The sequence below is a fragment of the Symphodus melops genome (genome assembly GCF_947650265.1).
Source record: "Symphodus melops genome assembly, chromosome: 21".
Taxonomy (NCBI): Eukaryota; Metazoa; Chordata; class Actinopteri; order Labriformes; family Labridae; genus Symphodus; species Symphodus melops.
This window is the reverse complement of record NC_136711.1, coordinates 17,297,843-17,325,799: the sequence shown is the minus strand read 5'-3', so window position 1 is coordinate 17,325,799 and position 27,957 is coordinate 17,297,843. Positions and strand designations below refer to the sequence as shown.

Below are 27,957 nucleotides of genomic sequence, written 5' to 3'. Positions count from 1 at the left end.
CTCCCACGGCCCGGGCCGCCCACTCCTGACTCTGATTGGTCTACTTCTATCAACAATCGGCTGCGTATTAACTCTCCGTGCTGCTATTGGCTGCTGCTGCTGTCACTCCCGCGCGTGTGTCTGTATAAGGTCTCGTGCTCCAGCTGCAGCTTTAACAAACCTGAGACCCGCCTGGAGCTGCAGCGCGGTGCGATTTTCCACTTTTAAGCGACAAATATGACTCAAAACTCCTTGCCTTTTACTTTCTGGATGTATGATGCTCTTCGGGTTTATCTAGAGTAGTTTTTTTTTTGTTTTTGTTTTTATTTGTGTCTTTTTTATTTATTCTAAGCGTCAGGTGAGCATGTGTTTAATTCTGCGGGGATTGCCGAGGTGCCACCCGGAGTGAGTTGGGCAACATGCGCCGCTGGGAGATGATTTTTAACCGACAGGCTTATGGAATATAGCCCGGTTTGTCACAGCCTGTATGCCCCCTGGTCCAGCCCCGCGAAGAAGAAACTACTCCTCCTCAGCATCATGTTTTTCATCTGGGTTTACATGCTGTACTCCTGCGTGGGCTACTGCTCCACCATGCCAAGTTTGGTGGTGGACGGTTACCGGGGCAAGGAGACCGGTTCCGGGCTGGGAAAGAGGACAGAGAGCGGCAAGATGGACCTGGTGTCCAGACTGCTCGCGAAACCGCAGCCGTGGGAGGATATAGAGAGCGACTACGAGGAGCCGTCCATCAGGACCGCCGCGTCCAGGGACCTGCTCAATAACGAGCTGGACACGGACTGGGAAGAGATGCGGGACGAGCTGCAGCAGAGAGCTCCGGAGCCCAGCGCCATGTCCAGTTTCTCCAACGGCTCCGGGAGCAAGAAACTGCCGCAGGCGATCATCATCGGGGTGAAGAAAGGAGGGACCCGGGCCCTGCTGGAGTTTCTCCGGGTTCATCCGGACATCAGAGCTGTGGGAGCGGAGCCGCACTTCTTCGACCGAAACTATGACAACGGACTGGAGTGGTACAGGTAAAACCAACTTTTGTTCACGCATAAAACATGTGGAAGAGAATTTAATTTGTTGAGAAATCAAAAATGTGAAGACTTGAGTTATTATTAGGCTTCTTAATACAACAGATTTTTTTGCAGAGTTGGCAGTGAGGCACAGATGAATATATGAAAATATCGATCACTGAGACAATTACTGAGGGGGGCAATAGCAATTTTAATTTATTTATTTATTTTTTGTCATTTTTAAAGAATTCATGGATTTCTTTATGAATTCCTTCAGTTGCATTGCCACCATGGGATTAACAAGCTGAACTGTTTTATCAGAACAACAATTTCAGCATAACCCTGATGAATGTTTACAAATAAAAACAAACAAACATATTTCCCCCCCTCAGTAATTATCGACTCAACTTGGAGGTGATTGCAAACGGAGCCTGTTCATTCAAATAAACGCGATGACAAGTGATTCAGTGTGTTATGTGTCTTTACACACGAGGCTGTTGGCTCGCGCTCGTGACTCCTCCTTGATTAGCATGCATTCGTTAATTGAAGGGATCTGATTGCAGTAATGTATTTGTGATTAAAAGAGAAGAGACTTTGTGGCGTGGCGCGCGCGTGCATCGAGGCTGACCTGTTTCTGCGATGTGCAGTGATCTCTATTGGACGCAGAGCAACACTGCACCTTCACGGTGACGATCTGCATGCTTCTTCTGACGAGTCAAACATTTTCAATTCAGTTGTTTTTCTTTTTTTTGTCTGTAATACTCTGGGGGAGAAAAAAAGAAAACGTTTGTTATGTGGGGCAGCTGCTGGTGTTGTTTCGACTTGTGCTGAATGATCCATTGTTAGATTGTGGTGAGCGCCTGCATGCATGCATGGGACAATGTGATCACCAAATCACGGTTCCACACAGCGTCATGTCGTTTACGAGTGGACGTGGACAAAAACACAAAGTCTGCACAAATCTGCCAAATCCCAACGTAGCAGATCCAAACTGTGGTGACACATCCACACTGCTGTTTATGAAATGTTGAGAATTAAAAAAAAACTACTTAAAGTAGTTGTTTCTGTCTTGGAGAGCATTTAAAGCTAATAGTGTCTATAGAGCTGAGTGGGTTTATACCATTGTGATGTGAATGGGCTCCACGGGCCTTACAGCCCACACTGCAAAAAAAAAAAGAAGAAGAAAAAAAGCTGCATCTGCAAGACAAAGTGAGGATCCTTCTGAGAACAAATCCTTCAACAAAACAGTTTAAGGTCTTTAAAAGGTTTACAAACTAACATTATGCTGGTTATTTACATCACAAAGTGTTAATATAAGGAGCTCTGAAGCTTTACGGCTGGATTTAGGAGCCTTTGATTCTTCCATGTGTTCTTAGAAAGTCAAAAAAAAATCTACTTGAATGCTGGCTTCACTTTTTAAACCGTGTTTGAGCAGCCTGATAATAATTCTATCAGATTTATATGAGCGTTAAATCAGGCTGGTGATGATCATATTTTCACTCATAGAGGTATTTTAGCTTTAAAGTAATGACACTTTCCATTCGTTGATTATCTTCTGGAATCCAGCTGAAATTCTCTGTAATTGTTTTCACATTTCTGGAGACTTTTCCATTAAAAAAAAAAAAACCCCCTCTCAATTATCAAGTTTTTTTTGGGGTCGTTTAAGTGTGCAAGTTTTAAAAAGTTTAGTCTAATGTGGGGAAATTGGGGAAATGTCTTCTGGTGGATTAATAAATAAATAAAGGGTTTGAAATTCAGTGCGGTTTGAATAAAAAGCACAGTTCTTCTACTCATTAAAAATGCAAAACCCGCAGAAGAAGAGAGCCTCGACAATGTTGAGCAGAGGAAAAAGGAAGAGCCGAATGTGGGGGGGGGGGGAGCAAGTGTTGGCAGTGTTCAAATTAAAGACACTGCTTCTTAATTTGGGCAAACTTTCCCGTGCTGGCTATGAAAGAAACACGGATTTTCTGCAGGCCCATGCTCAGTTTTTTTTTTTTTTATAGAGGTGGAGTGCTGTTATTCAACTAACTTCTTTGGATGGGGGAGTCGTGGAAAAGTTGCTGTCTGCTACTTCTTAGTCCGTGAAATCTAATCCATCTCCAGTCATGACTCAAGGTTTTCTGCTGAGATAGAGTGGGAGCAGATTGTCTTTCATTTTTAACATTTTCTTTCCTGTTGGTGCCAGAAAAAAAGAACCTCATGTGCTCGGTTTCACTCGCGCGCACACACACACTCACTCTCTCACACACACACTCACTCTCTCACACACACGCACACACACTCTCACACACACACACTCGCAGGATGACTTGAAGAAAATTTGTGGAGCTTTGATTTAATTTTTCACTCACTTCAGCAGTGTGCAGCTCTGGATAATGTTCTTGATATGAGGAATTATATGCTGCAACAGGATATCTAAGGAGTGTGAAATCCATTAAAGAGTTTGTCTCTTATGGAAGTGCTTTTAGTGTGTTTTTTTTTTTCCAACCGTGAAAACGTCTTTAATGGATGAGAAATGTTTGTTTCTTTTGAGAAACAAAAAAAACCCAGCAGATGCAAGCGGTCCCTGTGTTGGAAGAGGAGCAGTGATTTTTTTATTTCTCCTGCGAGGAAGATGCACATCGAAAAAAGAGAAGCATGCATCATTCATTGCCGATCCTCCAAAGTTTCCCATTAGGAGAGCAGAGAGGGAGCTGAAATGTTCCAGACGGAGGCAAAATTGCGTGGCATTGAAATCTATTCTGTGGGAATCTGATCTGATCGCAGCCAGGGTCGTATACGGAGGCGGTTACAGACATGTCTGTGTGTGTGTGTGTGTGTGTGTGTTTAAGTTGAGCAATTCCTCCTTATGTTTGTTCATTTGCACAATCTCTCTCTCTCTCTCTCTCTCTCTCTCTCTCTCTCCCTCTCTCTCTCTCTCTCTCTCTCTTTGCCATCCACTTTTGTAATGAGCTTGCACCATCTCTCCCCTCAACGGACGCACATTTAGAGACGGAATTCCACCAAATAAATGCACCCATAGAACGAGCAGAAAAGGACTTTTATGAGGGTGTGTGTGTGTGTGTGTGTGTGTGGGTGGGGGGGGGGGGTTTAAATTGAATGGCAGTGGCGATAACAAGTCTTATTGTGGATTTCTGATGTACTTTGACAGTTTTTATTTGTTGCCAAAGACAAACGCATGATTCATGCTTTTGACCGAGGGGTCCTTGTATCAGGAGGTACACATTTTCCCAGTGAGGTCATGCATGAACAGGCCCAGAGGAACACACACACACACACACACACACACACACACACACACACACACACACACACACACACACACACACACACACACACACACACACACACACACACGAAAAGAGAGTCAGGGCTCAACAGCACGGTGCGAACAGGAACATGGGTTCATTATTTCTCGTTTTGTGTTTGCACCTGTGTGGTGAAAGTTGACCGCATGCCGTTATCAGACAGTTCTAAGTTAATGATTATATTCAGCACTGAAGATCAATGATTTAAGTCCTGAAAGGGTTAATAGCTCATATGCAGTATCAGTCAGAGGTCAGGGACAGCAGTGTGAGCGTTCCAAAAAAATATTTTACCAAAAAAACTACTGAGCTTCTCCTGCATTTGTGGCGTTAGAGATTTTGTGACAAACACATCTTTGCAAGTAATAAAGTGACTTTAAACTCAGGGACTATTTTTTATTTTTTTAAAGGGACAAAGGGCTAAATCAATAAAACAACTGAAGTAAAAAAACTCAACTATGGACCACACACAAAAAAAATGACACGTCCACTGTTAGTTAGATTAATTTTGCAGTTTTAAAAAAAAGAAAAAGTTCAAAGATGGAATTAAAGCAAAGAAATCAGTCAAACAAACAGAAGACAGTTTAGACCGAGTGTTCGAACCACAAAATCTGAAGTTAAGAAAGTTTAGAAACAAGAAATGAATGATTGTAAAGAATCTGGCAGTGATTGGTCCAGTTTTAAACTTTGAAAAAGTGTCTTTTCAAAGTTAAGAGTTTTTTAGCAGGAGACTGTTTTGGAGGTTTTTGATTCCTCAATCCTTCACCTCGAACACACTGTCCTCCTGCTTTCACTTTTTAGTACGTAACATTCGAAATGAACGTGTTTCCACGTGAGCACTTTGTCTGAATGATTTTCATGACTTTCAGAAGCGAGGTGTATTTTATTTACTCCTAACTCTTGTTGACTGCGGTCCTCCTCCCGTGCTGTCAGTCTGCGGTGCACGTCGCTCTTTTCATATTCCATTTGGTGCTATTGGCTATGAAGGGGCTTTGATATGTAATTACTGTTGTGTGGTTTTGCTGTCGTGTCGCGGGCTCCGGTCTGTGCTCGCTGTCAGGACCCGGCAGTGTCGACGCTGCTGCTGCTGCTGCTGCTGCTTCTCAAAGGCGTGTGGATGGCTTGTGTTACACGAGGGTTTCTTTATTTGTTTCTGATATTGTGAAGAACTTTCTGACATGTATCAGAAATCAGATGATCGGACATTTTTCAAAGTTTCTTCTCCCGATTTTTTTATTTTAATTTTTTTGAAATTTTTATGATAATGAACTGGACGAGTATACAGACAGCAACATACCAAACTTTGTAATCATCAGTCTTCATGTGATGTGGTTTGTGATCAAAGGTTAGGCTTGAGTCGCTGTAGAGAGACTGCTGGGATTGAATCGGCGCCATGGCGGAACAGGATGTGTCTCTATGGTTCAACCCCTCGTATCAGAGTACTATGGAGGTAAACGGCGTCAGTGAAGAGTTCTTATAGAGACACACACACACACACACACACACACACACACACACACACACACACACACACACACCAAGGACAAGTGGAGCTTTGTTGAAAGAGGGGGCTCCCTTAAAAAAAATCCATGTTCCACTATAAGAACAGTCTGCTTGGTTTGAAAGCTGTTATCTAAAGGTTGCCCCACACACACACACACACACACACACACACACACACACACACACACCCCCTGCGGAGCCAGGCTGCAGCTTCTCGCCACGTCGGGGACAGTTCTGGATGGGTGCACGTCCCCTTTATCTGCTCGCTGCAGGGGCGCTCCTATTTCCCCGTAGGTGACCCGTCCACTGACCTCGCCCCTTCTTCCTCTCTTCCTCTGTGTGGCTAAAAAGGAGCCACCTGGTTCTTATAGAGCCGCAGTCAAAGACACCGCAAACACACAGCGCCGATGTTTGCATACACGGGCTGTTGTGTGGGATAAAGACGAGAGTCTCCGGCTCAGCTGTGAAGCCGCGGATAGTTTTTATCACAAAAGAATGAAACACTGACGTCGCTGCAGCCCGGCTCCTCTGGGGATTGCTCCAGTATTGATTGGTCAGGCCTGATTGGAGGTAATGTGCAGAGCTGGGTAAAGAGTCTTTGACTGGGGTCAGACACACGTCTGCTTGCTGACAGAGTCTGTGTGCTGACCATCTGCAGGGCTACACAAAGCTGCTGGACGCCACAAGCCCCACTGGGGATTTTACAGCCGATCCTTTGCACCGAACAATCGCACTCAGATCTTTGTTTTTGATTTCAAACTCTGCATATGACACAATCAATAAGCGCTGAATCTTTAAGTGGCTCTGACCCAGTTCCAGTTCCAGTTCCAGCGAGGACACAGATGAAATCAGATGATTAGATACTTTGGCGCGCTGATCGTTTCCTAATTCCTGGAACTCCGAGACTCCTCCAGGGATCGAGCGCCCGGCCAGCCAACTGTACAGCTGACAGCAGGTTCACATCCTCTGCTCAAATCCTCCGCCGCAGTGGCCAAGAGTTTGAAACTGTGCCTCTGTGTTGGCTAAACTTTCGCTTCAACTTCCCAAATGAGTGGATTATTTGCCAATGGTACCCCGTTTCCCCCCCCCTCTGTTCGCTCCAAAAACACCGTCCCGAAACCGCTGCTTCTCTCCATCCTCCAGCTGTGCACTCTCACTGCTGGCGTGTAAGAATAGTGTCCCGTGTCATGCTCGGTTTGTCTGATCCTGGGCGGGGCTCGCTGCAGGCCTCGCTGACCGCGAGAAGCCTTTGGTCAGCATGTAGAAAAACAGAGGCCCTCTCTCTCCGCTGCTTAAGCCTGCATGGTTCATGGAAAATAGAGAGTGACCAGAGGGGGGTGGAGAGACGGAGAAAAGGCCGCTTTGACCCCCAAATTACAAGCGCTTAATTGTGAAAGGGGAAACCTGTGGAGAGAGGAGTGGCAGATTTCCTCCCCCCTTTTACCTACTCATGGTGTCCACTGAGCTCTGCCCACGCTGGTGAAGACAATATGGCCGCCACAGACAGGAACCTCCTGCTGGAGCAGTTGATAAAAGCCACACAGAGGCTGACGGGAACTTGCTTTCAAACACTCGCACAGCTGATGCAAACAGGAAAAAAAAGTGTGGACTCATTGTTTGGACTCACTCACTCACACAGTCTTGTGACACATGTCTTGTGTCCTTGCTTTTCGAGGCCTACGCAATCCGAGTTTAAAAAAAAAAAAAAAGCAAAAAAAAATGCTAATAAAGAAGTCTAATGAAGTCGATTCAGAAGGAAGGAAGTGGTGCACAAACTCTCCCTCTGTGCTGCGTGTGAATTAGCCTCCTTTAACAAGGTGATAATTTGGATGGAGTCAGAACAGAGCCTGGCGTCCTCCCTCCGGAGTTTAACGGTCATTCACCGCTGCTAAATAAACACTCTTTAGCACGTTATTAACGTTCCCCTGGAGGCTGAAGAAACAAACGCTCTAATATGGTTTTGTTAATTATCCCGGTTAAAGGAAAGTTAGTCAGGGAAGTCCTTCCTGCTTCCCAAACAAAGGAACATGCGGTCGAGGAGGAGGAGGTGGGAGAAGAAGAGGAGAAAGTGATGACAGTGATTCTGCACGGCTTCATGTGTCCCAGGTATTAAGTCCCAGAGGTAGCCATTAAGGTGCTGCAGAGTGTGCCTGCCTCTGGGAGAAAAGGACACACACACACACACACACACACACAGAAAAAAAGAGAGAGAGTGGCTGAGGTCTCCTGAGGTTTCCATTAGCCTGGCAGTAAAAGAGCAGAGCTCATTAGAAGCCCTGAGTTGTCTCTGTGCAGCGCGCCTGCTCGACACTCGTCACTCTCTCCATTTAGATGAACTCCCATAGCTGCCGGGCGCTCTCATAAGACCTGTAAGAACACTTCAGCTTCAACTCCAAGACAACCTGGCCAAACTCAGCTCACTTCCAATTATTTTCCACCACCACTATTTTTTTTCTCTCTCGCTTGTTTAACTGATCAGAATCAGAAGGGCGTCCTGGAGACTGTGCTGTGTGTTTGGAAGCAGAAAAACACACACTAACAAACACTAACACATGCTGACTCTGTGAGTTTGTCTTTGTATGTTTTTACGCTGAACTTTTACACGTTGTATTCTTAATGTTTGTTTAAAAATTAACGGTGGAATCTTTTGGAAGCAGGTTGTCTGCGTGTGCATTCTTTTCCCGTTTCTTTGTTTTTCCACATGGCTTGAATTATGTCTTTACTTTGGCGATGCTTTTCTATAGTCCAATCTTTTTCTTTTTCATTTTTTTAAGAATTATCTGGTGTCAACGGGACAAACCGGGTAAAGTAAAGAAATATAGAAAAAATGTGCGGAAACTCTGTGATTCGTAACCTTGTGCTTTTATTTTGAAATGATTCCAAAATTAGAGCAATTCGTTAATAATTCAACAATAACACAAATGCAGGATTGTACGAGTTTGGCAGAGGTTTGTGAGAACTTTCCCCCCTCTGGGTGTGCGCTGTCAAAGAAAAACGTTTAATTTAGCTGTTGAAAAGATTTATGAAAACATACATGCTCTGCAAGCCAAGGGCTGACATGTAGCATTAAGCTAGCTTTTCTCAAACATCATTCTTTTTGAGCCTTGCGCTCTATTTTTCTGTTTTGACTCCTTTTACAAAATAGCTCGCCTGTCTGGCACAGAGTCAGAGCGGATCCTGTTTCACTTCTAACCGAGAGGCTCGCTGATAGAGACACAGCGGAGGGGTGAAAACATTTGTCATCCTGATCCGCAAACCGCAAAAACCTTAACCTGAACTTCTATCTCCCGTGTCTGCTTTTTGGCAGGACTTTGTATCAGAAATGGTTAAAACTGTCTCCAACAATAATTATATTGTCTTCGAGGTGCGCTGAGATATTGTGCCAGACAACATCTCGGCTGACGTCCAAAGAAAACCGTGGGATCGCCTGAGGATCTCAGCTGCCACTCTTTCCATCTCCAGGTTAATTGTCATGACTGGAGCTATCCTCTCTCAATTTGGCTAATTATGGGTTAGCTTGGGAGGCAGGCTGTCTTCAGGAATTTGTAAACCATTAACCTACGTCAACAGCTGCAGTGTGATTAATGGAAGCAAAATAATAGTCTACACACACACAGGAAGATGATTTTGTGCTCACTGAGTGACATGCAGGAGACAGGAAATCCCCTCTTTCTCTCGCATACACTTTGTAGTTCACCTGTCTTCAAAAAGGTGTGCAGGCTGTTACGGTTGACAGCCAATTCAAAGAGGATGCAAAGCAGCTAGCTCGCTCAGTCTGTGTGCGCGTGTGTGTTAGTGTGCGACTGTGTGCGCGTCTAGGGAGTGGGGGGCGGTGGCATCTATGTTCTTCTAGAGTCTGTTTCATCTTTTATTCATCTTTGCTGTAGCTAGATCAAGGAGTCATGTGCCTCTTGGTGCATGTCAAGTGTCAGGAAATCAGTCAGAATGGCTGATTCTGCCTGCACTGCCACACAAAGACACACAGAAATGCTAACACACACACACACACACACAAACACTCAAGCCATGTCTCCACCTGCAGCCCTTCACTGTTGTTGGCCCTCTTGTTTTTTTTATCCTTTCACGGTTCATGTGTTTATTCCGACAGAGCTGTCAGTCAGTCGCACCCTGATACTGATGGAGCGGTGGAATGTGTGCCAAGCATCGCTCTAACACCTTCCGCAAACAACTATCGCAGCACAAGCACACTGATTAAAGGGGATTACTAGCGCTAAACAAATTCTGGCTTATTTCTCCAATGGTGGATTTCAGTGTTTTTTTTTGTGTGTGTGTGTGTGTGTGTGTGAGAGTTTGTTGAGTGTTTGGCGCTGAGGAAGGAACAATGGCTAAGCCCAATTGTTGCAGTGGTTTCAGGTGACTCATCTTGTATTGCATGTCAAACAAAGTGGTGAGACGTTGTGTTAAGTGTTACCAAAACAAAGACATCTTTCACTTCCTTTAAACCAGGAAAATTATGCCTTTTTTTTTCTTTTGGAGAGGGGAGGAGATTCTTGCAAGCTGGAAGAAAGAAAACGACTCTTCTGTAAGCTGTTGCACATTCATGAGGGGAAACGAAGAAGTGCAAGGAGGAGGTATTTCTTCTTTCCAGCCTCCACCATCCCTTTCACCAACTCCTCTGTTTTATTTATACCACATGGTGGGCTCCCTCGCTTCACTGCAGGGTTATTAACACTCGGTAATTCCAGGCAGCCGCCTATGGCCACAGGCTGATGTGGTTCCAGGCTCTGAAAAACCCTTATGGCACCACACATTCCTGCGTTGTTTTCCCAAGGTGCCAAGTACCAACAGAAATACTTAAAAACAGATTTTCCAAGTCGGGAAAATGATAGTTACTTATTGAATTGAATAATTTGTGCTTGTCACGCCTATGCGATGCTGCCCATCACAATGTGACCACAATGGTAAAAGAGAAGTATGTCTCGGCCTCAGTTAAGTATTTTGAAGACATGACGGGGGTATGTGAAGCTGTGGCTCGGGGTAATATGCTGTTGGGGTGTCTGACATGTAGTCCATGACACTGTATGTGGTGGTTAGGTCTCTATTTATTTATTCTGCTTCACTACTGTCTGATGTTGCCTCCAAAACCAGACTGGGTAAGATCCCAAACCAGTTTAGATGGTCTGTGACCGCAACCCCGACTCCCCCCTTTCTCCATTTATTCGGACTCACATTCTCTCTGTCATTCACTCTCCCCTCTCCTACACACTCTTTTAAACACACACTCAAACTGTAGTAGACTCTGAGATAAAAAATGCAACACTCTGGCAAAGCTCGACTCGCCGATTCCAGTGAAAAATGATGGATGGACCGGTTGCATCGCTGGGGTTAACTGCTTTGTTTACATGGAGGGTTGGTTGGATTCCCAGGCTGCTCTGACACGGTGCAACTACTTGATGGAGTTCAGGGTCTGGGAGCAGCATTTATCAAGCAGATTAGGAGTCCAGCACTGGGCAGCCGGTGTCAAAGAGCGAGACTCCTGCCGGTTTTCGCAATTGCACTGAAGACTATGCTGCTCTGGATAGGCTTAAAATGTTAGCTCCTTCATTAAACTTTTGCCTTCGGTCCTGTTATGACCATTTCTCCCTGGACTCCCTTCTTTTCCCTCTTGGTTGTAGATATGTTCTTAACAAGCATTGTGACATCAAAGCTTGTATGTCCCTAAGGACTTGGCTAAAGGTTTAGGGTTATCCGAGACTTTGAGGCTTCAAACATTTTATTGCCCATTCGTACCGTTGTAAGTTTTGCTAGGTGACTTTGTCAGTGGTGTCTCTAGTCAAGCAACAGATTTGGTAGACAATTGTCTGCAGTAACTCCATTTGTATCAACATGCTTCATTGGCAAAAAAAAAGCCTCTTAGTAATCTGAAGGGAGGCTTTCAAACAGCTCCCTTTTTTTAAAAGAGCCACCATTCCATGCTGGGCCCCTCCATCTAGTTCTTGTGTGATACTAGGCCAGCCTGCATTATTAATCCTTTCAGCAGACAGATGATTCGGAGGGGCTTCCACACTGAGTTTCCAGTGACACCATTATTCAGTGAAGCCTGTTAATTTGAAACCGCAGACCTCGGACAAGCGCTGACAAATGACTGTGATCAGGCTGACGAAGCTGATGCATCGCTTCGGATTCAACACCCGACAACTTCAGGGTATGAAGTTACAAGAAGGTGTGACGGATGTTGTAGAAATGGAGACTTTCTCAACAACAGGTGCGAGTGTACAGACACCTTTTTTGGTGCCAAAACAAGTATCCAGACAAAACCAGACGTACAAGCCATAAAAAAACCCTTCTGAAAAAGTCGTACACTCATGTAAGATCTAAGGTTTAAGCTGGGATCCCTGACTCTTCTCAGCCAGGAAATGAACTGTCAGGAACCTCTAAGTGGCCACATTCTAACACCTGGCCTCCACTCCAAGTGCTTGACAGAGAAAGCAGATGAAGCTTCTGTGAGCCCAGCCGGAGCTCGTCTGTGCTATAAACCATCCTCTCCATTCTTTAATTTACAGCCAAAGCCATGCACTGTGGTTAAATGTAATGTCAGACTCCAGGCATATTGGAGTATATTTCAAAATGTCTGGCTTCCGTAAGTGCTACTTTGAAAATATTCAGCGGGCCAGTAGTGGCGTGCAAGCTTGCTTCCCTTGTCGTAGCCTGAGTGTGTGTTAGATAAACATGATGCTCTCTTTAGTTTGATTTCATAGCATGTAGGCTTTTCCCACTGGGAGCTGAAAGTTACATAAGGGAAGCTGATAATAAACGTTTATTTATAAATGAAAACTCTATATTTACGAGTGCATCATCTATAAATGTATGCAGCCAACCCTTTCTCATTTGCATGTTGCATCTATCATCCTTCGCGGAGAGTTTCAAAGGCACGAGGGAAGCGTCACTTTGTTGTACGTTACATATGCACGAGTGCTAAAAAACACTCAAACTTGTTGTCTCTAATGGTAAAAGACCAAATTGAGAAGACGTCCAACAGCGGAGGACGAAGCACTCGTCAAGATGGTTATCGTCCAAAGAGGAGTAAAGATGTTTCTTTGTATTTCCTGCAAACGCTCGTACGTCCACCCCACTGGTTCATGTGAAGGGCTCAGTTAAGAGGCCCTTGGAAAAGAAAGGGACTCTTTCAGTGCTACTTCACTCATTTCCTCCCTCTCCTTCTTCCCACTTGTGAAGTGTCACTTTGCTATCGGACCTCGAGGCCTGGTCGTCGAGGGGTCGAGGGAACCTCGGCGATCAATGGAAAGGATGCTGGGGGGTGTGTTCTGATGTAAAGAAAACTCAGGAACACTGAGGAGCTGATTTCCCAAAAAGTAACAGATTTGTTTGACTTTATCTTCCTAAATTCAGAATTTGCTTAGAACAACTTGTTTTGGTGTTCACTCTTGTTTTGTAACTCCCAATGGGAAGTGTTCACTCTTTAGGCTTTTCAAGACCACACACCTCTAGCCTGCCTGGAAGAATAAGGCCACACCCTCCATCCTTCCATTCTTCTTGCAGATACAAAATGCTTCCTGATTTGTCTGTATTCAAATCAACCAACCCTAATTTGAGATTCAAATGCTTTCAACCTCCAGACATGTGAGACAATTGAGAACCTTTTGTATCGAACAGAGAAATCGACAGGCAGATGCCAAATAGCTATTTCCTTTTGTCCCTTGGCAAACTAGTCATTTTGTAGAGGATGCTGAGACACAGACGGCACAGTGGCAGCCCGTTATCATCAAATCAAACATGACAGGAGGGAGGCAGAAGCATCAGACAGAAATAACCCTTTTTCCTGTCTGCTGTTTATCTCCAGCGGGATGAGGGCTCTTTAAAACACAGGCCAAAGGGCCACTCCGCTGGGCCCCCTGTTTGATGCTGTCATGTGACAAGGGCTTCTGCTTTGTGTCTTATCGCTGTTTTTGGCATGTCTTTAAACTTGGGGATGTTCTCGATGGACAAAGGTGCAGTGAGACAGAGAGAGAAAGAAAGGGAAGCTGTGAGTACTCACAAACAGCAACGTTTTACGCTAAGATATCTGCGATCAAGTTGCTTAGTAGCTTTCTTTTTTTTCCAACCAAAAGTCATTGGAGTTCTTGGTATCTCGGGGAAACGGGGGGTTGTTTGCAGGGCAATTTTGGCACACGTTCCACTCAAGAGCCCTCCAAAAGGCCTCTCTTACTTGAGGTTGAGAAGCTCCACTCAGCCCTTGATAAGCCCCCTCCTTCTCCTCTATCTGCCCCCTCTCTACCCTGCCCCCAACCCCGCCCCTGTGCCCTGACCACTGGCCTGCTCACCCCTCCGCCCAGGGACAATGGCTCACTTTCAAAGAAGAGCTGCAAAAAAAAAAAGAGCCCGGTGTCACAGAATTGCCTGTTTGCTGACGGCATCTTTGAAAGCAGCACCTCATAAATCAAAAAGGAGTATAATAGGCATTGTTTCTCTAAGAGCTACTTGTCTTACTAAAATTCCCTTCCTCTGTTCCCCTTTTCTGTCCTTTTTCTTCTGTAGAAAGAGTGGGCCAAGTCAGATGTGGAGATTTTTTTAATGGGGGGGGGGGGGGTGTCTCCTCTTGCAAATTTGGCGCCTTTTAAAGGATTCCTCAACACTTTCTTTTTCCCTCGCTATCCAACCATCTCGCTGTTGTACGCTCCTCCAACCCCCAACACTCAAGGATTCCCTGAGCTTGGATCAGCATAATCTATCACTATGCACATTGTAACTCAGGCCTCCTCCCTATCTCCACGCCGCATTGTCATTTTGAAATCGGATTAGACGGGAAGCCATTTGCCTCTTCTGTGTTGGCCCTGGACTCTTTTTGTATGTTAGCACAAGGAATGACAAAAAAGCTTGCAGGCACTGTCGCCATTGTGTACGAAGAAAATCACGAATGGCATGCAGCTTTTAGCCAAGCATGTTCGGTTAATATATTCCTTGAAGATGTTCAAGAGCCGTTTATTGAAAGTCGTGGTAGTGATATTGATATGTTGTTTGCATCTACAGTACATCTCCAGAAATGGTTTTCTGCTGCTGAAAAGATCTGTCTGGCTCTCGCATTAAACCACATGCTGTGTCTGCTTTGGTTTCAACACACTATTAATGAGCTCGGCCGCAGACTGCGTTCACCCTTCTGATGTGTCAGCAATCAGGACGATATTATCATAATTAGATCACTGGCACTGCATTAGGATTACACAAATCTGCCAACACCATTTCCAACGAGACGTTTTATTGGTTACCTGATATTACCCCAGGTTTTTTTCTCTTCTATCTCATCATTCCCTTCTTCTTGCACACCAATATGGGCATACATAGATGTAGAGCCAATGTTACATGAATTAGCCATGAGGTAGATGGATGTAAACCACACTTCAGCTTTTAGATAATAAACCGAATGGCTGAAGCTGAAGCTCTTGGGATGAACTGAGTATTAAAGACTTCTGGCTGTACAGAATAGGATAGATAGACAATGTAGTATTTCTTACCTTTCTCAGTGTGTAAATACTTGGTGTAGGATTACACAGTAATGGGGTCGACTACAATAGTACTGTCCACACAATGGTGCGTCAGGGCTCCTGTCGTAACAACAGAGGCTAGGTTCAGGCTAACATGAGTCTTATCTGTGAGAGTGTGTTCTCCCTGATAGACCAGTGTCCTCTTATCTCTCCTGACCTTTGTTTTTTTTCAATAGTTGGGCGATTTTAATTGTTTATTTGTTGTTTTTGGTTATCGCCGTTGGTGGTTCTTGAGTGTCTTTTCGATTTGACTCTCTCCATCACAAAGCTGAATTCACTTGAGCGTAACGTTTGAGCTTTTGGTGAATTCAGTCCAAAATCTGTACTCTCAGTAAATGTTTTTCTATTGAGTTTTTGGTCTCTAGTATTTTGTCTCATCCAAATATGGTCACTTCTGATTTTTAAGACACAAGTGCTCAGAAGACCGAAATGCTAAATTTGAAGCTACTAACTAAATCAACTGATTTGTTGTGTCACTGCGCTTTATCCACTTCTTTTATACAGTCTGAATTTGATGTTTTATGGGACTGTAAAAGCTGATCCAATGCCCTAATATGAGTCAAACCTCTCTTATCGCCTCCACCATAATCTAGACTCTGCGGTTGGCCACCAACTCTGAAAGCCTAATGCTGAGAGAGCAGAGTGCCGTCACTTTCCCTTTAAAAACCCAGTTGTTCTCAAGTACTCCTTGATTATATGTTTGCATGTAACATATCTGTGTCGAGCTCAACAGACAGCCCTCAACCAAAACCAAACCCACTCCTGTCAAAAAACAGATTCCCTCTCTGAAACAAGCCTCATCTTCTTTCAGCGATGAAGCTTTTTTTATTTCTTTGTGGGCTGGTTTGGGGGCGGGGCATGGTGGCATGGCTACGCCTGATTCAGCATAACAGATGTAGTTTTTATTTATTCAGTAGTACAAAGGCAGAGGCTGAATTTGGATTAAGTAGAACCATTTTGGATTCTTAGATCCAGTTGTGAGGATTGAAATAAAATGAGTATATAGGTAGAAGAGGCATCACTTTTATGAATTCACAGAGTACTGAGCCAAGTTTATAAAGAAATGATAGATTGATGAATGGGTTTTATGGCTGCAGGAGGAGGTAACAGAGCTGCCAAGCTGGGCTTGAGTAGTGTAGTATTAAGAAGTCTGAGCAGTGGTGGGGAAACCCTTAACGTAATCCCTAATATGGATAAGTCAGGCTCTGTCATGGTAAGAAATTTCTGCAAATGTTTCCCTTTGTTTGATTAGGTTGTAAATAAAAAGGGATTTCTGTTTTCTGTCTGGAGTGAGATATCTGATGAGTGAGTGAGCATGTTGATGTTGGAGAGCTGCCTGCACTAATAGGCTTTCAGAGCCCTATAATAAAGCTAAACAGGCTCAGTGAGTCATTGATTACAGAGCACTGTACACTCCATCAACTTGATTACATTATGCAAGACTTTCTCCACCTTACCCTCTTTCTAACCTCCTGTTTTTTCTTCATTTGTCTGCAGGGATCTGATGCCCAAGACTCTGGAGGGGCAGATCACCATGGAGAAAACCCCCAGCTACTTTGTGACTAGGGAGGCACCAGCCAGGATCTCGGCTATGTCCCGGGACACCAAGCTGATCGTGGTCGTGAGGGACCCGGTCACCAGGGCTATCTCAGACTACACACAGACTCTGTCCAAAAAGCCTGACATTCCCTCTTTTGAGAGCCTAACCTTCAAAAACAGGACTACAGGGCTCATCGACACCTCGTGGAGCGCCATCCAGATCGGCATCTACGCCAAGCACCTGGACAACTGGCTGCAGTACTTCCCCATGGACCAGATCCTGTTTGTGAGCGGCGAACGTCTGATCAGCGACCCGGCCGGAGAGCTGGGCCGCGTGCAGGACTTCCTCGGGCTCAAGAGGATCATCACGGACAAACACTTTTACTTCAACCAGACCAAGGGTTTCCCGTGCCTCAAGAAGGCCGAGGGCAGCAGCAAGCCTCACTGCCTGGGCAAAACCAAAGGGCGGACCCACCCGAACATTGATCCGGAGGTGGTCCAGAGGCTACGGGACTTCTACAGGCCCTTCAACATGAAGTTCTACCAGATGACAGGACATAACTTTGGTTGGGATTGATGTGAAGTGACAAAAGACTTTTCTTTTTTTTGTTCATTTTTAAAGTTATTTTTTCTTCTTCTGTGATTCAATGGCAAGATGTTGAGATATTGCTATATATATGTAAAATGTACAGAAATCTATTTTATAATAATTTATTTTTATTTCTAAGCAATTAATTCACTAAGCTGCCTAACCATATTTGTACATAACATCAACCCCACATGTCGTTTTTAACATTCCTCATTTTTATTATGAACTCTCTCGCTTCTCCCTCATGGTCCTGTAAACTCAGTGGATTCATCGGTGCTTGGTTATGCAAATAATCGAGTAGAATTAAGGGTGGAAAAAGTGGAAAAAAAGCACCAAATTACGGGTACAGAGCGCTCAGAGAATTAGAGAAAAACCGTACCGTGTACATCCTCATTATAAATGCGTCATCGTCCTTACCAATCCTTGTCATTCTGAGTCTGTGTTTCACTATAACACCCGTTTTTTTCAGTTAAGTTTTCTACAATCCGATTTTCCTACACTTGCATTGGCCTGAGTTCCAGATCTGACGTCCGTTTCCACTCAATAACAGCTTGATCAATAGCTCTAATTGATCCTCATTGTGTCACTCATGCTTAAAGTATACAGCTGCCCTTTCATTCTCAGTGCTCCTGCTGCCTGCTCTAATGAATGGCCCATCCATCAAACAGTAAATCCCATCTTGGACTGCATAAGGGCCCATGTTAATATTATGCTAATTGGGTAAAGGTAACGGGCGGATCGATCGAGCCTCCGCTCTCTTACTCCCTATTAGTCGCAGTGTTGGCCGAGAGCCAGGCTCCTGCCCTATCTGCTTGGTTCAAAGGTCACGCAAAGTCTCAATCAAATTTCCTTGAGAGGCGTTTGATTTTTTTTCGAGGAGAGCGGAGGGAGTGTGTGACTTGTTTTCACAGTAAAATGGAAAACATTTGCATGAGGTCGCGGAGCGATATCTGTCGGCGCGTGAAGATCGAAAAGACGACAGAGAACAGAACCAAGACGTCACCTCATTGAGATCGCTCGTCTTCAAACGGACGCCGCGTCTTAGATCCCAGACTAAAGAGATGAAAGGGACAGGAAAGGTTTTTTGTGAAGCACTCTCAGCTCAGCAAGATCAGCCTCGGGCGGGGTTTTAGCGTCTAACCTCCCGGTGATCGTCAGAAAAAAACCTCAAATGCCATCTTCCATGGCCGATATACTTTATGCCTTATTCACTGTCATCATCCTCACACATCTCATCTCTCCACAGCAGATCTCAACTCTCTTCTTATTGCCAAAAAAACAAAACAAAAAAAGCCCCTTTGGGTTGCTATCATGTGTCACACAGCTTGAATCTCTCTCCTAGCCCTTTCCCCTGCATTGCTTCTTTGTTTTTCCGTCTTTCTACTTGAATTCTCGATATGCAAGAGAGAGAAAAATGCGTGGCTATCATTCTTTGACGTGCTGCCCCGTGTCTCTGCAGCGGGTGGCACGCTATAATGAGGGCACAGGAAGGCGTCCGTGCTAAGCTGTGCTACGCTTTGCTATGCATGCTCAATTGGGTGGCCGTTCAGAAAAATGCAGGGATAATATGGAGGGATAATTAGAATCCGGAGGAGGGCTTCAGAATGAATGTAGACAACCGATCCTCACAACTAGAGCCCCTCAAATCCTTTTTTTTTTTTTTAAAGATCCGATTGTCACAGTTTCAAGTTAAATTTGATTGTCCCTGCTTTCTTTTGAAGAAAAGAAATGTTGTGCCTCTTTAACTTTCCAATCCAACACAGTTAGCCTGCTTTTTGTCTTTATAGCAGATAATCACTCTAATTCAACTGTTTCTGTTGTTTTCCAGTTTGAACCAGCTGCCTGGTTTAACCTCAAACCAATGGTTGATATCAGGGGAGATGGAGGCTTGTTACACTGTTGGGGCCTATGTGATGAAGTGAAGGAAGCCTCCATCCTCCCCTCCTCTACTTAGTGCAATGTGTGATTTTAACAAAGCATTTATGGTGACGTCTCGTAGCTAGGCGTCACACCCTGGAAGGAAAGTCTGTCATTTTCCCCTGTAACTGATGGAGAAACTGCAATGGAGTTCACGTCACTGAGGGGATATCTGAAAGAAACAACAGGCACCGATGGGTTAACCTCATGCTGCCACATCGGCTATGGTTGAGTTTTATTCAACCAGTTTTGAGATCTAAAAAAATGTTTGTCTTACCCACATATAATATGTATTTAGACTAGCAAATCTGTATGTACAAAGATGAGAAAAGAAATGTAAATCAAGTATTTTGTGGTATGTACATCAAAGGAGTTAATTTTACACAATGCAAATGGAACAGATGTTTCTAGATGATTAAATACTGAACATTCATAAGATTTCTTTGTATGAAGAAATAAATAAAAAAGTATATATTTTACCAAAAACCTTTTTGTGCCTGACTTTTTGTTCTGTGTGAGTTTTAATTTTCAAACAGAAGAAAATCCATTCGAGGTTTAGAATCATTTTCTTCAGTTTCTTAATGTCAAGAAAACGGAAAGTCTGTTTTTGGGAGGTACACAAGAACACAATATTATTGAGAAAAGACCTCAAGGTTTGATTTTATGCACACAAAAAAAAATCATAAATGGGTTTTAAAAGAACCAAAATAAAAACAGTATCTATTTTCCAACATAAATATTTTTTTTATGTATTTCAAGTAACCATCCAATCATATATCTTTCTCACCCTAATAAATAAAGGTGAAAGGGATATTTGCTGCACCTTTAGCACATTGTTTTGTTTTTACCTGGTTGTGCAATTGATGCCCAGAAGTCCCTTTTAATGTTTAATGCATAATAAATTAAATTTGCCTTTGCTAGAATTTTTCTGTTTAAAATGTTTATAGTAAATATTTAGCGGAGGTTGACTCTTTTAATATTAGTTCACTATAAGCTTGTGATATGTACACTTTTTATGAAGTGTGCTGTGTTGTGTGCATAGACAGAGTGTGTGTGTGTGTGGCTGGATTAAAAAAAAAAAAAAGCATCCTGGCTTAATTTTAGTTGTGTGTTTCCTGCTCGGCCTGGCGCAGCGCTTGAGGAGGTGGGGGGTCTGTGTGGTTTCAGGTGACCCATATAGCTGTGTGGGAGGTTTGGTTGCTGGTGGTGGTGATGGTGGGTCTGCCATGCTTATCGGAAATGCCCCCCCCCTCCTCCAACCCACACCCTCACTCCCTATAAAAGCAGCCAATGTTTCCTCATGGCTCATTATGAGATACACCTCCAGGGCTGTTTATTTACAAGGCTCTGAAACACACCTCTGTGTATTAACAGGGCTTCCTTTCACAATGTAAGAGGCGATGTGTTTGCTAACCTGCCCCTGACGAGGATGTCGATATCTGCAGTAAAAATGTTGCTGAACTTTTCCTGGTCGTGTGGGTTTTGGCACTTGAAATTCCGGCTTGTCTCCCCATAGAGAAATATCCCACTGAGTATCAGATCATAAAGTGGTGCAGTGCAAATGACTTCCTGTTTGCAGCAGCTGTGATTGCTCCTGCATAATATAAGAAAAACAGTAATGTGTAATAACATTGTTCAATATTGCGTAAATGATAGACATTGTGATATAAAAGGAAAACCACAGCTATAACTAAGTTTCTATGCCTATCTTACACTCCCTCCTGAGTTCAGAATGAATCTAAAAAAAAAAACGTTTTTAGCACTCCAAGATCCAAGATTAGCTTAAAACTAGCTTCAACTGACTGCATCAAGATGGTGTGGAAGCAAGGCCATTACCTTTAAGCAATAGGTGTTGAGTGAGAAAGCACTGCTTGACCACATGAACAGTTTGTTTTTAGTTATTGCCATTAATTCAAAGAATCTGCATTGTATTTATCACTAATTTGAGTGTGGGCTAGTGCACAAAAGGGGTAGAGAACTAGCAGGGAGACAGGGAGCCGTGATTGGTTCATCAGATTGTTACCTTGTTGCAGACATTGGTCGAAGGTTTTACAGGCTTACAACTGCTACAGATGACGGATTTCCTTTGTTCCCTTTTCAGAGCACATGAATTATTAAATTCAGCTGGGATCTTAAGACATTTTTAGTCAAAATCAAAACAGAAAATGACCAACCATGCCTTTCATCCTGCAGCTCTAGTTGTTACTCAATTCTATAATGTGTTGGTGCACATTTTTTTTTAATTAAAAGTTCTCATTTGTTGCTGATCATTTGCCTTTTTTTCATCAACTGGTCAAATCAAAAGTGAGTAAAACAATGAGTTTTCCATATTCTCTAAGTGTGCAGCCATGCTGGAAGATATTGCAACTTTTAAGTGGCTTACACTAGGAATGATCTAGATTTCTAAAAGTTAAAATTAGCTCTGGATCATTGTTTTCTCTTTTGTGTTCTCAGGGGTATAGATGCTCTATATCTGACTGACACATCCTGCTGGTTGTTTGGTTGGTTTTGTTTGTGCAACCTAAAAGAGACCCATGCAAACAAAGATAGCGCCTGCAAGAAGCAACTTTAAACAGGGCTTAGTCGAATCAGGAATCCTTTGACATATTTCTGTAATGGGACCAATATGCAAAAGTGTACAGAATATGTAAGTCCACATGTGCTCTGCCAGGGCAGTCTTGGATGGAATTAAGCAATACAAAAAAGAAAATTGCATTCAAAGTTCCCATCACGGTTTGAATTGGCTGACTTCAACAAACAGACCTGTTCATGCTTTCCAGCCCTAAAGGAAGAGGTGGGCTGTATAATGAGTGGAACAGAGCAGAAATCCCCACAGAGAGCACGCTGTGATGCAGTGGCAAATAAAAAGGCAGGTAAACTATTTCCTTCCTGTCAGTCAAAGGCTCCATCCTGAAAGAGAGAACCCCCCCCACACACACACACTGTAATATCGGCAACGACAAGATATCAGTGGGGTTTCCACACAGGAATTAGTTTAGAATATATTTACAGTGAAACTAGACTTGACTTATTAGTATATTTTTGTGATCTTTTAGTGATCATTTTGGTGAGACGTAAATCCTATTTTTCTTTAAAAACATTGCTGTTGGCTATACGTTTGATACTGATATGTCCATGAGGGGCTATGGAAGATTTTTTACTCGTTTACTTATGTCAACCGTCAAGCTCAGTGAAATGTTTGTGGTAAAAGTAGTACCGGTAATTCGTTACACTTTACACAACATGCAGCACACACCACACACCATCAGCCAGCACACTGACTCCTGTTGTAGATTGTTATTTTGTAATAAACTTTTTCACTTATTTAACTGTTTTTTCCCCTTGTTTTTGTCAGGCATTAAGAGCGGGGTCATGACTAAAAGAGGGGTCGTCAGAAAACTGCTGGAGCTGCTGATTTCAGTGCAAAGTTGTAGCACACTGGCGTGTTATTATTCTTTAAAAAGTACTTTTTCTGCCATAAAGTGCATAACAATGACCTAGACATTGAGCCATTAAATGGGATTATTTTGACAGGAAGTTGTTGTGCACTGATAGTAGTTTCTCATATACCTTCTATCATACTGTTGCCATGACGATCTTATAGGCTGAGACTCTGCTCTGCTACCACTTTGAGAAAAGTTGTCCAGAGTGGCACCGCTTCTCCTCAAAGCTGCTAAACTTCGATGAAAAAGTGTATTCAAACAAAGTAACGTCAGTGTACTTGTATGTTACAGCACAAAATGATACAGCGCAAACACGGCTATCAGTGTCCATTGAAGCTCAGCAGAATGTGGTTTTCAAGCCCAGCCCCCCTTCCCTTCTCTGTAGGCAGGTAATGACTTGCTTTCATCAGAAACCATCGCTGATATTTACAGGTCTGGGGCAGGATAATTGCTCAGCTGGATCATTGAAAGACACACCGCAGAGGAAGACAAACAGGATGTGGTGTGAATGACAGAGAGAGAGAAAAAAGGAAAGAAAAGAGCCCAGCTTGGCAGGTTGAAGTGGAGCATGTTCTCTTGGCTAGCACCCAGCTTGTCCCCTGAATCCCAGCCACCTGTATTAACTCATGACTAACCTGATTAACCTGTTCATGGATCCCGCAGACGTAGATACAGGAGTGATACATTTCCAGGCTGGCAGCCAAGCGAGCCATCTTGAAGGAAATGGTTTGTGTAATTAACAGGGCAGCTCCGCAGAATGACAGAGGGTAATTGTGGTGTATGCAGATGATGTCTTATTGTCATCGTGAGAGCCTCCCGGGGTTGTTTTGGGTCCAGACGACTGCTGCTCTCAGCTTTAGGATGGGAACAGACACCTGGCAGCACTAGACACGCGATCCCCCCCCTTATTGACTGCATTCAAAAACCCTTTTCCACCCCCCTCCCCCTCCCTCCCATCCCTTGATACTACCTCCGGAGCAGAATGGTGTGTTTGATCATATTAACTTCAAGCTGCTGCAGACCAATTGCACAATATCCAAACAGTCTTGTCACAATGGCTGAAAACATGGCGAAGAGGCTGCAGGGGGTGGCATTAAAAATTTAACTGTCTACCCAGCGCTCCCCAAAGAGCTCAACATGGAGACGCTCTTTAAAAGGGAAATGATGACTTAGAGGGCGGCTTCACACGCAACCTCAAATTCTAAGGTCTGTAACCCTTGTTCGTTTTGCAACCTGTGCACCCTTGGCCAGTCTGAGAAAAAAAGATAAAAAACACATATTTCTTCACCTATCTGGTAAATGGTACAACAGTTACTTTTTGGTTCATAGGATCAGGTTTGGTGTTATCTTTCTTCACGATCAATACCATTTGATCAGCAGCATTAACAGTCAGTCTATGTCCCCAAATCATGAACAAGCACCGGCACGAGTTGTTGCTAATAGCCAACATATAAATTTATAATTGAGCGCCCGGCTCAGGCCACATGGAGGTGTATGTGTGACAGCAGCAGCGTCACCTGTAGCCTGATACAGTTTTACATGCAGGTTCTCTGACTACTGTTGGTGATGTCAGGCTGACTTTTATTTTAGATTTATCTTGTAAAATGAGAAAACAGGAAGTTTACGGTTTGCATCAAATGACAAAAGAAGCAATATGACATGCTTTGGGTCACTGGCTGACATTGCACGTCTCGGGATGTGTCTATTCACATCGCAACCTCAACTATAAAACACGGTATCGTTCAAGAGATATAACTATCGGTGAATAAATCTCTGAGGAAAATCACGAAAAATGAAGCCAATTGAGTTATTTTCGTACACTTGGTAGACTCAGTCGGGATGTTGGACCTGGACGCCGAATCAATAAAATTGGTAAAACGTAATGGTCATATTTTAGACGCATTAGCTATTCAAACCTGTTTTTTTGTGCTACCTTTCTGATGTTTTTGGTGCCCTGAATGCAGTGATACAAAATCAAATATCAACACAATACTCCATTGGGTCAAAGGCTTAGGCACAAGGGTAAATGACAGTAAAAATAGAAACAGTGCATTTAGACTTGCACACACATAAATGTTTCCGTGGAGTTAGAGAGAAAGAAGGAAAAAGAAGAGTCTGCACACATCAAAGGAGGCAGGATTGTCTCAGTGGAATTCCCCCAGTCCTCAAAACAGCCGAAGAGATTAAAAATTGACCTGCTCCAATAAAACAAAAAAGTTCAAAAAGAAGGGAGTGATTTTTTTTTTTAACCGCTAACTGAGCTCAAATCCAAATTTAGATCCTAAAGACACCTATCTGCATGTGAATTAACATTTTGAGATGTAAGAGCCGAGCCAAAGGATTTTAGGTGAGGGTCCGTTAAAGCCAAGTAATACCCCTCTTAGACGGCCCCACTGGATCGTACTTGTCGCTCCCCCCACTCTCTCCCCCCTCCACTGTTTCCTCTGTCTGACAGACGTGCTGCTACACGCTCAGCCCCAGAGATGTTAAGGGGTTGAGAGGAAACGCAGGGATCAAGAGGGAGTCTATCTCATCACCGCAGGTATAAAAGCAGATTAGCCGACACACCTGAGTTGGAGAAGCCCAAGCAGGTTTTACACGGGGGGTAACGACCACTTAAACAAAGGTGATGTCGCGCTGAGCTGCCCTATCAGGTTTGCTTTTCTTCCGATCAGTCAGTTACACCTCACCTCTGTCGTCCTTATCAAGCCAAGATCAGGTTTTGGCATGCCTTCTCTTTAGCCCCTTTCCCTCTGTGGAGGAAGAAGGGTTGAATTTGGATACCTGCTTACAGGAAACTCAGATCATGTTATATGTTATAGATGATATTTCCCATACAGCAAACCTCACAGTCCACAGTCCCTCACTTGAACTAAACTAATCTATCGACTTGTTAAATTTGGATAATCGTTACTTCGACCTAATTAATTATTTAATCATAAATGCAATGACTGAAGATGGAGAGACTGATTTGTAGGAATTGATTTGTACCTACGTGTTTGTCAGCCCCAGAGAAATCACTGACAACCTTATCTGGTTTACATCAGTCAGTAAACAGTAACTCATATCCTGTGGTTTCTGAATGTATAAGTTCACGTTTCCTTCACGTGACAGGGTATCTGACAGGAATAAGGTTTGCTTCCCTTTTTGCTTACATGCACTGTATCACATTCTCCCTCCACAGATCAGACTGTGTCGGCAGGAAGCTTCCTCACACACCTGAGCGTCTTTAACATGAGGAAATGTAAAGGTGGAGTGTGAGGGCGGGTGGTGCTCCGAATGATTAAAGAGAATGAATGAAATATCTGAGCGTTGAGCAGATGTGTTGATGCACCTGCAAAAGCTGCCTCGGTATGACACGCCTCAGCCTCGGTTTTTTACTGTGTCTGCTTTTCCCATTTGCGTTTGAGTGATTTTACTGTTTATGTTGGGCTTCAACGTGCAGTCCATTCAGCTCCCGCTCAGGAAGAAAGCATTACTTTTCAGATGTGTGATTTATTTGCCTTTAAAAGGCATTTTTATGGCCGCTGCTTATTTGTGTCAGTGCTGACGTTCTACCCGAGTCCATTAGTGATGTAGAGGTGTGTGTAGAGGTGCATATGTGCTGCACACACGTGTGAATACAACGTCTCTGAAGCTTCTGGGACACAAACACATTTATAGACGTGTGTGGGGAAAACCAAGTAGATAAGTACAGAAGGGATAAGGGGAAAAATAGATGTGCTGAAATATCTGGATCTTTTTTTTTTTTTTTGGGAGGGGGGGGGGGGGGGGATAAGACAAGCAATGCCTGTCTTGTTCCTTTAAAAGCTCCATGTCTTTTTGGGTATTGATAGCCCCCCCCACTAAACCAGCTCAGTTTACTGTACTTACTGTGGGCAGCCCCCCCACTCTGACATCTCTCCATTAGTGCACGCTTGTAGGATCCTGTGTGTGCATGTGTGTGTATTGCAGCTTGTGTGTGTAGCATGTCTCAATAACAGAGTGTAAAAATTGAATTTCCCCTCACAGGATCAATAAAGTATCATCTTCCTCTTCTTATTCCCCGCCAGTTTCTCTGAGTGACTCGACAACTATATGACCTTTTGTCTCACCTGAGTGACCAAGTATATATTTTAGCCAATTAGCATAAAGGCTGATTTGATGGGTCCTGCTGACCCTTGTACAGTGAAAATAAGTGTGTGAACATGTCCCTGTTTGCAGCCCCTCCCTGAATGCTCGTGTGTATTTGTTTGTATGAAAACATCACTTGTGAGTGCCAGCTTCATGTACTGATGCACACTTGATGGTGGAGTGTGTGACAGAGTGTGAGCGAACTAGAGACAGTGCAGTGTGTGTGTGTGTGTGTGTGAGTGTGTGTGCGTGTGTGTGTATTTTGATTACTGCAGCACCCTCCTGCTGAGACACTTTAATGTGGTCAGACGCACGGCGACTGATGGCCATCAATAATGCACATGGCGGTGGGATCCGGCAGCTCTGCGCTATCATCAGGGACAATTGGTCGGTCCCTGCTGGAAGCCCCCCCCCCCCTCCCCGCCCATCTCAGCACAGACGGATGGCTTCAATTTCCTATCGGATGAGGAAGAAACTCATGGAGAAAAAAAGCCTCCACTGGCATCATGGTCCCATCTAATGTGCGATTATTAACATTAGGCCCCTGCGAGAGACAGCCGGGGTGTTAGCGCTGGAAAAATTGAGCTTTATAATGGTGAAAGCATTTACTAACAGATGAGGCAATATCTCACAGTTTGTCAGCAGTAGTCCTTGCCCAGCTGTTGGCATGATAATGTGTGAGAGAGGAGGATGTGAGAGAGAAGGGAGGTAAAGAACTTCATGGATTTAGGGTGTCAATTTTTTTTGTGTGATTAAAGCAAAGAAAATGTAAAAAGATTTAGTTTGTCTCAGTCTGGGTGCTGTTTATATCTAACAGTTATCATTCTGTCACCAGGAATTATGAGTTTATCTGATATCAAAGGAAACCCACAATCGTTTGAAAGGATGTATTTGGAAGTCAGACTGAGGATTGTTTGGGAACCTTTCAAACGAGACTGATGTGACTAATGTTATTTTTTCCTGAAAGATATTTGTCTCTTCTGTCAAAGCTGACTGTGGTTAAATGTTGCAATGCATTTTACCATCAAAGAAATG

At 43.7% G+C, this 27,957-nt stretch overlaps 1 protein-coding gene across 1 annotated transcript; it reads left to right on the top strand.

The window, feature by feature from the left end:
* Positions 1 to 83: 83 nt before the first annotated feature.
* Positions 84 to 19,852, top strand: hs3st3b1b (heparan sulfate (glucosamine) 3-O-sulfotransferase 3B1b). Its single transcript, XM_079372719.1, has 2 exons — positions 84 to 1,007; positions 16,819 to 19,852. Exons 1-2 carry the CDS (start codon positions 436 to 438, stop codon positions 17,435 to 17,437), a joined length of 1,191 nt encoding a protein of 396 aa, XP_079228845.1. The 5' UTR covers positions 84 to 435; the 3' UTR covers positions 17,438 to 19,852.
* Positions 19,853 to 27,957: the final 8,105 nt, after the last annotated feature.